The following is a 15,008-nucleotide window of genomic DNA, read 5'->3' as shown; positions in this document are numbered from 1 at the left end:
AACATAATATCTTATTTTGTTAAATCTTGTTTTAATGATACTTAATTAGTGCAGTCTGTGCACACCTGTGTCAGTAAGTTTCACCTAATAGAAATCTCAACCCAGAGCAAGCTTAGTGTCAGAAGAAGACCATTTATTTTTATCCACATGTGATGGGAGAATCTGTAGATATATTTCACTTTCTGTTGGTGTTTCAGAGGGAGAGGTTTCACAGAGCAAAAATGATTGACCCCCAAGTGGACCCATGTGATACACTCACGGGAGAGCTAATGGGGGACAACAGGGGACAAAAAAATCTTTCTAGCTTCAGGAAATGTCCTGTTGCAGAGACATGTGGTTCCAATCCATTGAAAAGAGACGACATAGTCTCAACGCTTAACCTAAAGAAGACTGACTGTCTTGGACGACTTTCTATGTGTTTAAGAAAAATGCCAGTCACAATATGGCGGTGACGTTTACGTGGGAAGTCTAACGTTCGTTTGGCTTTGTTCTTTGGTCATGGAGTAATGGCCTCTTTCGTATTTTTCAACATAAAATTGTGAATATAGTCTGTGGCTGTACATACATGCACATGACCGCTCTTGAAGACCACACTCTGGGAGCGCCATTTCGACGGCTCGTTGGTCTAGGGGTATGATTCTCGCTTAGGGTGCGAGAGGTCCCGGGTTCAAATCCCGGACGAGCCCTCCTTTTTTAGTTTTAGTTTTCCCTTATCATTCGTTATTTCAAGTTCAATAAAGTTAAGTATAAACAACACGCTCTTTCTCTCCGTAACAGGACTGCGTGTCCAGTATACGCAATAAACTGTATTATTCTTCACCATTCACATTATTAAAGTGCTAGAAATTCAATTACCTCTTCAAAGTTTGTGAAAGATGTACCTTTCTTTAAAATCGCAGATTTGAGCAAAAATACATAGGGCTCGTCCGGGATTTGAACCCGGGACCTCTCGCACCCGAAGCGAGAATCATACCCCTAGACCAACGAGCCACGGCATCATCAACCGCGCAGGATATTGTTAAATATTGACTGAAGGCGTATCGACATCCGTTCCTGGTTATGTTGTAATATTTTCATGGACCGTCTATTTGTGCGTTTTTTTTCGGTACGGCTTTTATTTAATGCAGCAGCGGTGTTAATGTTGTCAGAAAGAAAAACAATGATGACACAAAGCGATTCAATTAACTTCTTTTATATATCATACATAAGACTGTCTTAATATAATACAAAGGGCATTGTCATAAACACAGCAAAGTCTTGACTAGATCTTACAATCTGTGGATACATGGACTTATCCTTTCCCCCATGCTGTTCAATTCTATAGTGCATGTTGCATGTACAAAAAAAGTGGGAAAAAAAAAGTGAAACCAAAAAATGAAAAAAAGAAAGAAAGAAAGAAAAAAAAAAAGCTAAATCCAAGTTAAATAAAAAGGATTTCAACTTCGGTTGGGTGTTCAGATATGTCGACAATTATCTGTGTGTATAACCCACAAACTCAACAGGCTTATTATGAAAGATGGAACCATTTTTTTTCAACCATGTGCTTCTCATATAACCAAAAGTAAGGTTTGTGATGTACATGCACTTACAATATACCCTGTGAAAATTATTAAGGTTTGAAGATCTAGCTTTCCCTGTTTGATTCAAACCCTACCTCATAGTGTTGTCCTGATGTAGTCAAGTACCTTTGCCAAAAGGCAAGGTTTTGCCACTAAGAAAACAGGAGTTCCTGCCCACTGAATGGTCACCAAATTGACAAACATAATCAACATACCAGCAGGAGCAAGGTAGTGAGTTCTATACTTCCTTTATTAAAAAAATATAAATATATACATAAATTCTATTTCAACTATTAAAAAGGGGCTGCATTTCATGACAACTGCTCTAAGTAAGAGGTCAATCAGCATGATCTGAAATAGGCGCACACTTACGAGTCACTTCAGTCAAATTTTTTTCTTTTTTCAGTCTTTATTTTTGGAATGTTTAGTACCAGTATGAGTGCCAGTTTTAAAAACCACTGACAAAAGATCTAAATGTCTCAAATTCAGCGGGGTATGAAAATAAAAATAAAATGATTGCAAATCTGCAATTAACCTTGACATCCAGATCAAACCCCAATCTTCAATATAGGTAGCTTTACATTTGTGTTCGTGGAAATACCAAGCATGGCTGCTGAAAGGATGGGATCTCTTAGAAAATGACAACAGCATGACCTGTGGCCCGCCCTTAATTGGCAAGGTGACAGTGGGCAGTTTTTTTTTCTTTTTTTAAATACTTTTGTTTTTATTTTTCAAATTTCAAAAGTGGTAAAAATGAACAACAGAACAAAGAAAGCACTTTAAAATCCCTGATATAAAAAAAAATTATTCTGGTTATCGACTGTTTTGAGGACATGCATGTCTGCCTAGGCAAAGCACTGTTATGGTGGGGCTGACAAGACACCTTTTTTTCCCCCCTTTGAATAGGACAACAATCATGGGGATTTGACCTACCAAAATCAGAACTATACCATTCAACACAAACTGGTTTACCACAAATACCCTTACCCTGGCAAGACAATGACAAAGTCTTGCATCACGGCAGAAACTAGCTAAGTTGACCAAATGATGTATGAAAGGCAGCAACACCCTTTGAAATAGTATGATGGGGGGGGGAGGGTCAAAAAAAAAAGAAAAAAAAAAAAAAAAAAAAAAAGAAAAAGAAAAAAAAAAGAACTGGCAACACAGAAATATAACGCATTAGTCTCCTTTTTGTTTTTTTCAAACCATCAGTCTCTATCTTGCTACTCTGTAGCCTGCAGAGTAACTACCAAGTTCTCTAACATACCAAGTTTTTTTCCCCCGGTTTTCTTGTTTGTTTTCTTTTTTTTAAAGACTCCCAAAATAATCTACCAATTTAATATGGAAAAAAGTTTTGGTAAAACGTTGCAAACAAATCGGGCCAGAATACACAATAGCCAACGGTCTCCAGTTTTGCTAAAAGTAAATATATTGCAGCTGTTTTGTGTTGACATTAAAATAAGATCTCGATAAACTTTGCGTCAAAGTGGTGAACTGCTACATTATTGGTTACAGACACCTATATGCTATAAAACAACTGCTTTGGTATAAAAACATATCCAAAGGGAAAATAAATTCTTGTAAAATTCACAGCATAATTTGAGGAGAAAAAAAGGCAGTCACTTAACTCTTTTTTTTTTTTTGGTTTTGTTTTTTCTTTTTCTTCAGTTTCCATGTTTTGGATGGAGAGACTTGTGCGGGTGGTTCTAATGAGGGACTACATGCAAAAAGGGGAGGAAGGAAAAAAAAAAAAAAAAAAAAAAAAAAAAAGGTAGACTCTGGAATAAAAAGTTCTTTCCATTGCAAAATCCTTAACCAGTGAACTTCAAGGAAGTAATGTTTAGGAGGTTGTTGTGTACAATAAAGACCCTGTTATGTGGGGCCCCTGCTGAAGACGAAATCTTTGTCGAGAAAGGCCTCAGATTACCATTCTTATTTACCTTTTCTAAGTTGTTTTAAAATTTCTTAAAGAATTAAGGGCTGTCTAGAGAGAGAGACAGAGAGAGAGAGAGAAAAAAAAAATAGAGAAAAGCCATCTTAATTCAAATGATAATGTCCAGCTCCATTTCCACTCCAAGTCCATGAGTCATAAGGCCAAAGGGTTATCTAGAACCAGCCGTTGACTGTCTTCCTTTAACTGGGCCGGATCCTTTCGTCTCCTGTGCCCTGTCGCTGCTCTTCGCCTGTGTTGGGCCCCCGTGCCCCCCGGGTTGCGTCTTGTTGGGGACAACAGGACCTCTAGGCCTGAGGTGGTGGGGTCTGGGGGTGGTGGTGGTGGTTGGTGGTGGTGGGTGGTGGGTGGGTGGGGGGTGGTGGCGGTGCTTCTCTCCTCCTTTTTGAACGCCGGCTGGTGTCAGTATCCGACTTCCCACTTCACTCCCCCCTCCCCAGCGGGAATCCCTTCCTTTCCCCCCCCCCACCAGGCCAGCACACGCGTTGGGACTCCACCGCTATGTGCTCCCCTTTAACAGAGTCACACACACACACACGAAAAAAGAAGGGAAAAAAAAAAAAAAGACCAATAAGAAATATCACCGCAAAAACACTTCCCCCTTGTTGTCAAGCTACAGGATTTACAAGCAGCTTTTATGTGAAATTTCACTTTTTAAAAAAAGGGCAAAAGTAATTACTGACCGAGTGGAAGAGTTATGTCAGGCGCTCCACAGTTTGAACCTAAACAGGACGCCGGAGCATTTCTTCACCAATAAGCTAGCTGAGAGACAAGCTCCGACCTTTGCTCCTGAAATGCTCCTTCAAAACAAAGACATTTTTTGCCACATAATACCATATGGTGATTACTTTGTGGTTACATGAAACTGGTGAAATGGTAAGATGGGTGTCTCAATCTCACTATGGTTATTCCGCAGTATTATTTTGTGCCTAATGATTGCAAAGGAAACAAAAAAACAAACAAACAAACAAACAAAAAAAGATAAAAATTACATATATTCTTTTAAACAAAGGGTTTGTTGTTTTTTTTTCTCTGTAGTAGCGGTTCAGTGATATCTCCCTTCTGACGTGAGCAGCTTTTTGTTCTCAACATACCTTGTAGTAAAAAACACCACCTTTAAAAATGACGCACGGGGGAGAGGAGGGAAAGGAAAGAAAAAAACAGAACAAAAAAAAAAAAAAAAAAAAAAAAAAAAAAAGAAACACACAGCCAAATTGTCAGTGCAGTCACGAACTGGCCATAGAACTCTGCTGCACACATACTCCAGTCATTGGAGACTCCTCCCGGTCCATGCCCTGCCTCATGCCCAGGTGGCCTTCCGCTAGGTAATGGCCAGGCCCCGTGTTCGTGCCCATGGAGAATGCAGGGTGCGCTGCCATTCCAGTCTCCTGCCGTGGGTTCGAGAAGGCACCTAGCCCCATGCTCAGCCCACCGTTCTGACCAAAGTCAAGGGCTCCGGCGGGCAAGTGGCGGAGCTGGTAGGCCTGGTTCCCATGGTTCCCAGTGGAAGAGGACGATGTCGAGGAAGAGGAGGCAGAGGAAGACAGGGAGGTCATGGACAGGTGGCCGTGCACCACCTCCATGGAGTCCTGCGTCGAAGAGCTGTGTGTCGGGGAGGTGTAGTGGCGCGGGCGCGGACGCGTCGCCATCATCTGCCCGTGGTGATGGTGGAAATGGGAGTGGGGGTGCAGGGCCTTGGGGTGCTGGGGGGGAACGTGGAAGGTGGTCTCCTGAACTGGGTGGGTTTCTCCAGTGACTGACTCGGGTCCAACGCCGCCTCCCCACACCAGTGGGGGTGGGTAAGGCTGTCTTGCCTGTGAGTGGCAGGTGAGAGAGAGGAGTCAGTATCACACAACCTAAAGAGAACAACCTGACTCCACCTGGTTGTACCCACTCTGTCACCCAATAATGTCAAGGGTTTCCCCCAGAAAGCCTGCAAAGCCCAGTGGTAGGGGCAGTTCACTAGCAGCAAGCCATACTTCTGTGTCAATTTTTTTTTAAGTTACAAAAATTCAGAGGTGCACAAGCAGACACCATAATTTACAAAAAAATACCATGCAGACACAGCATAATTGGTTCGTACCCCCCTCACACCCACTATGAACTTGGCCTGATCCGTCTTTGGGACGATAGTGGTGACGGTGGTGTGACTTTGCCCTGCAATCAGCAGGTTCCTGGTTCAATCCTCACGCCACCCAGGTGCCCTTATAATACATTGGGGAAAACCCTGAATGAGGTCATGTTCTATATTGTCACCTTCCTAAAACAATGGCCCAAATCACTTTTTGTAAGAAATATCTTCCCTGTTCGGAAGGTGATGATATTCTTCTATTCATTAAATTTAATTATTCTTCTTTTTTATGTCTGAGTGTCCTCATAAAGCACTTTATCAGTATGATGACATTTCATTTCTAAAAGTGTAAATTAAGAAAATACTCCAAACAATAGTAACTATTACTTTTTTGATTTGATCTGGGATCCTAATTTGTCACAAAACAGTCAACTGGTCCAAACTGGAATCAGAAACAAATGAACGGAAAAGTGCTTGGATTAAAAAGTTTGAAGGTAATCATATCCAACTGAAGTGCAGCATATTTGTGTCTAAGGCATTTTCTGCCACAATTCAATAAAATACTTCATTACGAAAGAAATAAATTGACGACATGGTTTAATTTACATTGGGTTGTTTCACTAATTGAGGAATAGAAGTAGAAAGTGACAAAATGGAAAAGTGTACGTATAAAATTAGCCACAGGAGAAATGACCTGGAGCCTTTTCTTAAAGCTCTTAAATGCATCCCAATGTTTCACCCTTATTAGATCACCATCTTTGCATTACAATGTCAATGAAGCAGAAATTTGTTTCTCCACATAACAAATTTGTTGCGTTAAAATAATTACATTTCAAAAACCTCAAACCATTTTTAGAATGATGTAAAACTTTATGAAGCAGTGCATGGTGGGTATTTTTGACATAGAAATCATTTTTCTTATTGGAACTATCAACTTATTGGAACTAACCTAAAAGAAGACAAAATAAAAGTAATCCAACATGTGACATAGATTCTACACTTTTTAAGACGGTAAACTGGAAAAGGCTTTTTTTAAGCCAATGTTAAAATCTTTTGAATGAACCAAAAACAATATTAAAACATCTTACAATATGGGACCCACTACACCAATATTAAAACTTCTAATTCCAATAGAGCAACATTAGAAAACTTCATTTGAAAGAAGAGATCAAACTTCATAACTTCATCAGAATGCAATTAACGTTTTCTGCTACATTTTTAGAAAAATGAAAATCTTTCCGGCTGCCGTACTGACCTGTGGACAGAGGCTGTCACCATCCATGGCAGGCATGGTCGTGCCAAAGTGTCCTCCACTGTGCAAGTGGTGATGGGTAGGGTCTGATCTCGCTCTGCCACTGGTACTAGTTCCAGACGATCCTCCTGAATGTAAACAACAAGTGTCACCAGCACAACTTCATCAGCCTCAACCATGTTCTCTGGCTAGAACTTTAAAATAACGGACAAAGTAAACGGCAAGTAGCTAGAAAGATGATTCATCAAACTTTAATTCTGATTACTAAATTATCCTGAAACCAAACTAGCCAACAATCAGAGATGTACCAGTCAATTGGTATTAGACAATATTCCATTGCTTTTTAACACCTATTGTGTGAAACTTTATATTTGTTGCTGCCTAAATTACACCTAAATTCCCCCTTTGTGGGATAATAAAGGTCATTTCTATTCTGATCTGGTCAATGATTGATAAGTCTAATCGCAAAAAAAGGAACTTCTTGCCATCTTCAGAGTACTTTGAATTGGGCAAACATCAAAAAGTGTTTAGCTTATTGCCTAAATTAGGATAATCTTGTGATGTATTTATCTTTTGTACAGAAAGAAGCTATCACTTCAACCAAATCACCAACATCACCAACAACTATTTGAAGAATCTTGAGTGAATATGATTCTAAACGGAATTTAATTTCCCTACGGGACCAATAAAGTATTTTTGAATTATTTTTTGTGCTAATTAAACAAACAAAAACAAATAAAAAGGAATGTAAAAATAAATAACAGGTGGCCGTTAATACAAAGTCAAATATCAAAGAAAAGCAAAATCTGGTAAAAATCCAGAAAAGGCAATGATTGGTGCATCTCTAACTGGGCGTGTCCCTGCTTCTGGTGACCTCTACCTGAACTTGAGGAGGTGCTGGAGGTGGTTCCTGAAGACTGGGACTGCTCTAACGCGGGGCTCGTAGACACGCTACTGCTCGTATTGGTCCCCTCGTCCGCAGTCTTCTTGAAGAAGCTGTGCTGCAGGGCGTAGTAGGGCTGGATGCGACTCTTGGGGTCGTAGTCCAACATCCGAAGAATCAGGTCCTTGAACTTCAAGTAGTCAGCAACGGCGTGGCCGGACTCCCCCGCCCGCCGGCCACCTGGACCCCCTGTTTCCACACCGAGGATGGAGTGGAGCTTCCGCGAAGCTGGAGGTTTATACTGAAAAAAAAAAATAATAATTACATTACATAAAAACAACGAAAATTTAAAACGCAAATATTTTTAAAATAGCTTTCAGTTCATGAGAAGAAAGTTGGCTTCACCCTTTTGCCATCTTTGGTCTTCTTAACACTCCATGTACCATCCGAAAGCTTCTCAAAGAACTTCCTGGCTTTGGGGGCTAGGTCCATTATGTGATTAGGTGGGATGCCAAGAACCTCGACTATTTTGTTCATCTGGTCAACCTGGTGGGGAAAAAAAAGATTAATTAATCACGCTGAACATCATAAATCGTGAGGCAGAACATAACTAGTAATCATTTACCTCATTGGCTCCACTAAAGAGAGGTTCTCCAGTATGCATCTCTACCAAGATGCAACCCAAGGACCACATGTCGATGGCCAGGTCGTAGGGCATTCCCAGCAGCACCTCTGGGGAACGGTAGAAGCGACTCTGGATATATTGGTAAATCTACACAGAAAGGGAGAAGAAGAAAACAGAATAAACAAATGCGAAGCTTTATCGCTCATCTTAATCACAGATAAAGACGACTCGCGGCTTCATACCCTTTGTCCCAGTTGGCATGAGCTGCCAAAGTCCACTATTTTGATGGCGCTCCTCTTGGGGTTGCAGAGGAGAATGTTCTCCGGCTTCAGGTCACAGTGGATGATGCTGAGCTCAGGCGTGGCCAGGAAGAGTAGTGCCGTGCATAGCTGCTGGGCAAACTTCCGGGTGAGGTTGAGTGAGACACCGCGGAAGTTGGTGTTTCGGAGCAGGTCGTAGAGGTTGTACGAAAGCATCTCGAACACGAGGCAGAGGTGGTTCCGAAACATGAAGTGTCGCTTTAGGTGAACTGCGGCAAAGCAAGTTGGAATTCTATTTTAGCTTTCTTTTAGTTGAAGCGAAAGAAAGCCGTGTTTTTGCCAGACTCAGAGTACGTACCAATGTAGTATTTCATCTCGGTGTCATGTTTGTTCATCAGCTCCAGGAGGCGCACTTCTATTTGGGCTTGGTTGAGGAAAGCCTTCTTGTTCTTGATGATCTTAATGGCGACCCATTCTTGCTCTACTCGGTCGTATGCTTTTACAACCTGAGGGGGGGATTTTGACCAAATCTTGACATCGGGCAAAAATAACCTTTGTTAAATAAGTATTTTTAATCACAACAACTTTTAAACTCACCTGTCCGAATGATCCTTTTCCTATCAAGGAATCAATCTCATAACGGTCCATCCACTTCTCACCATTCTTGACGATGTAGTCGTAGTTATCATCGTCATAGCCATCATTAAAGACTTTCCTCTCCTTTTTGTGACTGGAGTCTTCACCCTGACCCTGTTGGTGCCGTCTCTTCTTTTTTGCATAATACACCTGTGAATTCACAGATGAAACCACATAAAAATCACACACAGAGAAAATATGACAATTGACTGCGATTTAGCTTTGAAAAGTGTATTGACAACATTGTTTAATCTGGCATTTTGCTTTATTAATCACTCTATGTTGGGCTTGCAAAGTACATTTAGAAATTCTCTCAGCTTGCATGACCAGGTCAAACTGTTTACACGTTTAGATGGTAAAAACTAACAAAACTGGAAGGAGTGAAACAAAAATAAGCATACTAACCTCATTGATGTGTTTGTATGTTTTGATAAGGTCAATGGAGAGCTTCCTCAGGGGAGCTGAAGTTGGGTCACGAAAGCACTGGGGCATGTGCCTCTGGAGTGTCAAAAGTAGAAAAAAAAATGTCTTAATAAAAAACACAACCCATTAAAAAAAATAAATAAAGATGACATCACATTTATTAACTTTAAATAAATGTAACTTTAAAATGAGTAATTCAGCACATGACTAAATTGAAGGGGACATTATTTGACAAGCTGCTTCTTTTGCCTAGTGACAGAGGGAAAAAAGAGGGAAGCAGTGTTGCACGTTACAGTAAGTACGAGGGTTCTCCTAAGTGCTTTAAACCCGGGGTACAGCAGGATGGGGATAGGATACCTGATTGGCAGTGAGCTGTGGTGTCTGGTCGCTGTACGGTAAGACCGTAACAGATTGGTCAGTGCTTGGCTGATGGCGGTCACTGTACTGCTGGTGCGTATGGGGCATTGGAGCAGCCATCTGAAGACCAGCAGTGTGTAAAGAAAAAGAGGGCGCAAGCCGGACGGACGAAGGTTTGCATGCTTAAGTCTCTCCTCCTGGGAGAAATTAACACTGTTAGAAGTTGCATTGATTCACACATAGAATTTATTAAAAACACAAGCAAGAAAAATATATTCATTTACATATGAATCAATTGCACCTTATTTATGTAGCATCAGATTTTTTTTGTCTACAAATAAAACACATAAAAGATTCTATTTTACTGTATGGGCACAATATAAACAAAACCTGTATTTGGCTGAATGGAGCAAATATGAACAAAAACTTAAATTTATAAATTTATCTTTATGTGTAAAAGACATTTATATATAAACCCAATAAAGTGTAGCATTTACACCTTTTTAAATTTATAAACCCAGACATAAGAAATGCACATTAAAATATGTGAAAAATAACAAAAAAATCTGGAAATTGTAAAAATAATTGTCAATTTAATAAATAGCAATGACTTATTAAACATATTTAAAAAAAATAAAAAGCATTCCAGTATAAGAAAAATGTAAAATACAACAGCAATAAAACAACCTTTGTGAGGAAAAAGGAGAAAAACAGCAGGTTTAGCAGTGAGAAGGGGTGAAAACACAGCATCTCCACACTGTACAGTGAATCATCCTTCATTTTAAGCCAGAAGGAATCAAAAAATTATTAAATAGCATGTTCAGCTATCAGCATCTCTCTCCAGACAACACAATTCACCAGTGCTACACAGTAACCACTATTCAGAATCCCAGCAACAGCACCTAATTAGCATAGCCTATCACCACAGAGATACAGCGTGATTTGGCAAGCCCATCAATGCACAGACCAATCACAACGCAGTATGCAAATAGCCTACTTTTGTTGCCAGGGCAGAGCTGCTCCCATTTTCCAATGAGAAAACAAGAAATAAACAAGAAATAAAATTGAACTTTGGCACACTTAGACGTTGCTTTCAACACAAGAGCCTGACAGCAAAATAGCTGCACAGCCCAAAACCTGCACTCCATCTAAGAGCGTTAGAAAGCTGACCCAGCTATGGAAAAGGATAAAAAAATAAATAAAAAAAAATCCACACATCCACTGCCAGAAAGAAGAGGAACTGTAAGATGATAGACCAAAGATCAGCAACGCATCTGAGGGCTAGCACATACCTTTTTTTCCCCCCTTTCCTATCCATTGTATTGTCATATTTACATTTACAAACTCGAAAATAAATTAATGTTAGCTCTTAAAAATGTACAAGATGAACATAAGCAGTTTAAGAAAAATAAAAACAGGGATATTTTATGAGGACGTCATTTACAATTATTATTCTGCTTTTTAAAAACAAATTAACCCCTTCGAGCACTGTTCTTTACATATATATGTATATATATATGTGTGTATATTGATTTTTTAAAATTTTTAATTGTTCTAAAATGTTGGATCAGATGCCGAATTTAAAGCAGCCGCACAAGGGGAGAAGGAAGAAATGAAATGTAACCTATGCCCCCCCACCAATGGGTTTAAGGTTTACCATACATCAGCTAACCTGGATGCATCTTCTGTAAAATTTCATATCGTCCTGGGAGGAGAGTCCAGCAGCAAACCACAATCCACTATAAAGGATAAAAACACACATATTACAAATCTTCACTGCTCATGTTTCGTCTAATTGCGCTGAAGCTAGAACTTTTGTTGCGGAAAAGGTGACAAAACGGACAGACAAAAAGGACACCCCGAAAACTTTTTTTAAGTGCGTGGGGTGAGTCAGGATTCTGTGGAAGTATGACTACTGAAGATACAATTCCTTATTTTAAAAAAAAATAATAATAATTTAAAAAGTGAGTTTCTTGTGGTTCAAAGAGAAATATATGTAATTAATAATAAAAAAAGGACATAGAGGTGTTGTAGAAAAAATAAATAAATGCTAAAGAATAAATTAGCTTAGAGAAGCTCAGAGCCCTGAACAGTGGAATAGGAATTATTACTGCTGAAGGCCTAAACGAAGGTTGCTCTCCTCTCAGTACATATGCTATTTAAAATCTGCTATTTATGACACGAAATCATCTTAAAATAGGTGGTTGTTAGCCATAACCCCGGTGGAGCAGCTATATTTACAATATAGGTCTTTGCAAAATTACCAAGAACTGAAATATATCAACTGTGGTTTATATTTAGTTTTATAAACACATTAGCTAGCATTAAACTAAGACAACTATAGTTTCATTTTATTTTAAAAAATGCATAATAAAAGTCCAGGTTAGAGAATTGAAACAGTAATGGCAAAGAAAAGCCCTTTTTGTAAGCACACTTGTAGCTTTTTTTGTGTTAGTTTCTTCTAAACGTCTGCCAGATCCTTAATGTTCAGTACTAACGTATGAACAGTTCCTTTCCTGGCTCTAGTCATTACGGCATCCGCGGGCCTATTTATGTGTAAATATAACGATGGTTAGCTCGATATTAGAAACCGAATTATGGCATAAAGAGATGGATAAGAGATCCCAGCAACGAGCCTGTGTGTCATCTTCTCACGCCCAACCGATAGATCCATTCCAAAGCTGAGTCAAACAGAACTCATCCTAACAATTAAAAAAAAAAAATGAAAAGAAAGCCCCAATGTAAATAGACGCATCCCGAGTGGCTCTATACTTACAGAAGATTGGGTAGATCTCGTCATGGTTAGAATTTAGGATGCATATTCAGAGTTAATTTCCCCACCTCTCTTGCTACACATCGTTCGTGGGAGACTCGAAATCCTCAACTAGATGACAAACGGATTCGGGCTCACGTTACCGTTAGCAGGACCAACAAGCTAACGTTGTCTTCGTTACCCTGAAAACTGCGGGACAGACGAGCATATCTGCTCACCAACCCGACGTTAGCTGGTGACGCTGTGTTCAAGCCAGCGGGCTGTGGGGCCCATTCAGCTGGTTCGTCAACAAGTCAACGCTGACCATTAGCCGGGTTAGCTCAATTAGAACGGTTAAACCCAAAACAGACCCCCCGATATTACCAAAGTTAAGCACTGACAGCAGATCAAATCGTGTGAGGTAAGCTAACAGAGCTTCAGTCATACAATGACAAAGTCTAATAGAGCAGGGCTAGCAGTAACTGTGCCAGCATGACACTCATTCCAAACTCAGACATATAACTCACAGTCAGCTGGGATGCTCCTCCCGTCCGACATTACAATCCATCCCTTGACCTACTGACTGAAAACAAACGTTAAGCAGAACCGGATTCGCGAATTGTTAGCTAGCCGCCACACCAAAAAAGCTACCATTTTCAACTTCACTACCGCGTCCATCATTGTTAACCATTCACACAGCACACATCAGAAAAAAGGCAAGAAATGAACGAGAAATACGCGACAGGACAGCTTGGAATTGCTCACCTCTGATGGCACGATCTTCATTTAAAGTCCAATAAACTGTAAGATGAGGAAACTTATCCAGTTCGAGATTCTCCCCTCCCTGTGCGGGTTAGCGAGTAAATCCAATCCCCGTCCTCTGGCCGGCAAAAAAATTCTTAAAAAAACTCGTCAGTCATATCCTGTGAGCGCTTCATGTCCAATGTTTTGATGACCAACATCCACGACCGAAGCAAATTCATCAAATGTTTTTATCAGCTGATGACAAGCAACATGCTAACTAGCGCTAGCTGACAAAATGAACGTAGCATACGTTAGCTGCTTGCCCTGACTACTAGCCTGAAGCTAACGACTGTAGCTGCCGCTAAATAAACGTTACGCCAAATTCTGATTTAACGCCGTCTTTGCAGCCAATGCGTCGGTCTCTTCGACGGGCGCGACAACGCGGTTACATCCAGAGCATCCTAGACACCAAACAGAAGCAGCGTCCTCTTATAATTTTTGGTCAGGAATTTTGTGTCAATTTTCACAAAATGGCGCGCGGTCCAAACCTGCGCAATGAACCGGCCCGGTGGACCAGAGACACGGACAACTGAGTTAGAGCGGCGCCGCCTAATTATTCCCAACTCTGTTAAAACGTCGGCCTCTCGATCTTCTCCATCCGTTTCAGTAGACGCGTTTCGAAATCCGAAAACTTGAAACATATATCCACTGACAGCATTATTCCGGCGGGAAGGGAGAACATTTGAAAAAGACTGAGCTGGGGGGGGGGGGCAAAAAAGCCTCCTGACAAAATGGCGATGCTCTAGCTTGTTGCCATGGCAACTGTCAATCAAAAAAAAAAAAAAAAAAAAAAAAAGGGACCCGGATGTACCAATGACGAATAAATTCTGAGCTGGCCAGCTTTACTTCGCTCACGCGCACAAACTCTTCACAAATAATAGAAACGGAAGTAGTAATGATGATAATACTGCTGTGGGACATATTCTACTGTTCCTTTTATTGAAAATGTTAAATAAAATTAGAACGTGGCGAAAAGTGAGATGGGACTTTCAAGGTCCATATAATTATTATCAATGAAAGTCAGTTGAATAAAAAATAAATTAATAAATGGCTTGCATGTATTACGTTTACTTATTTAACTGACAATTGTAAATATACATGAAAATGAATAATTGCGTTCATTAATTTTTAATTCCGTTTATTTTATTTTCAGTTTTTTTTTTGTGATGTTTAAAAAAAAAAGAATATGTGAATGTACAGTGGTGTGAAAAGTGTTTGACCCCTTCCTAATTTCCATTTATCACAGCAAGTGACAAATGCGTTCTGAATAAAATAAGACATGTTTTAATGTTTTTGCTGAGCAGCGGTTTTTGTCTTGGAACCATTTTTCTCCTGTCTCTACAGTCAAAGAACAAACACGACTCATAACTGAGGGAAGTGAGGCCTGCAGTTCTTTGGAGTCATTGTTGCTACACTTTTGGTAAATATGCTATAT

At 40.0% G+C, this 15,008-nt stretch overlaps 1 protein-coding gene and 2 non-coding genes across 9 annotated transcripts; 1 reads left to right on the top strand and 2 right to left on the bottom strand.

Annotated features, from left to right (window-relative positions):
• Positions 1 to 614: 614 nt before the first annotated feature.
• trnap-agg (transfer RNA proline (anticodon AGG)) lies at positions 615 to 686 on the top strand. Its single transcript has one exon. It is a non-coding gene; the product is annotated as a tRNA-Pro (tRNA).
• A 232-nt stretch (positions 687 to 918) lies between these two features.
• trnap-cgg (transfer RNA proline (anticodon CGG)) lies at positions 919 to 990 on the bottom strand. The gene has a single exon. It is a non-coding gene; the product is annotated as a tRNA-Pro (tRNA).
• Positions 991 to 3,926: 2,936 nt separating this feature from the next.
• On the bottom strand, positions 3,927 to 14,271 carry dyrk1ab (dual-specificity tyrosine-(Y)-phosphorylation regulated kinase 1A, b). 7 transcript variants are annotated; one of them, XM_055045657.1, is made up of 12 exons: positions 13,535 to 14,271; positions 11,680 to 11,756; positions 10,018 to 10,214; positions 9,643 to 9,735; positions 9,199 to 9,387; positions 8,960 to 9,107; positions 8,584 to 8,870; positions 8,342 to 8,488; positions 8,122 to 8,262; positions 7,714 to 8,017; positions 6,837 to 6,961; positions 3,927 to 5,324 (listed from the first exon to the last, which is right to left on the bottom strand). In XM_055045657.1, the coding sequence occupies exons 3-12, from the start codon at positions 10,135 to 10,137 to the stop codon at positions 4,737 to 4,739; spliced, it is 2,142 nt and encodes a 713-aa protein (XP_054901632.1). In that variant the 5' UTR covers positions 10,138 to 10,214; positions 11,680 to 11,756; positions 13,535 to 14,271; the 3' UTR covers positions 3,927 to 4,736. The 7 variants fall into 7 exon arrangements, with proteins under 7 accessions (XP_054901632.1, XP_054901628.1, XP_054901630.1 ...); XM_055045653.1 differs by having other exon boundaries at positions 11,690 to 11,756; XM_055045655.1 differs by lacking the exon at positions 13,535 to 14,271 and adding an exon at positions 13,297 to 13,524 and having other exon boundaries at positions 11,690 to 11,756.
• Between the last annotated feature and the right edge of the window lie 737 nt (positions 14,272 to 15,008).

This window comes from Poeciliopsis prolifica, unplaced genomic scaffold, assembly GCF_027474105.1.
Source record: "Poeciliopsis prolifica strain line A6 unplaced genomic scaffold, Auburn_PproV2 SCAFFOLD022, whole genome shotgun sequence".
Taxonomy (NCBI): Eukaryota; Metazoa; Chordata; class Actinopteri; order Cyprinodontiformes; family Poeciliidae; genus Poeciliopsis; species Poeciliopsis prolifica.
Note: the sequence above shows the minus strand (reverse complement) of the source record. Positions and strands in the feature narration are given on the sequence as shown.

Coding starts and splice junctions, on each gene's coding strand:
- dyrk1ab (XM_055045657.1), bottom strand. CDS start 10,137: ATGGCTGCTCCAATGCCCCATACGCACCAGCAGTACAGTGACCGCCAT. Junction 8,871..8,959: donor CGAGATGAAATACTACATTG/GTACGTACTCTG, acceptor GCTTTGCCGCAG/TTCACCTAAAGCGACACTTC. Junction 8,263..8,341: donor TCTTTAGTGGAGCCAATGAG/GTAAATGATTAC, acceptor TTTCCCCACCAG/GTTGACCAGATGAACAAAAT.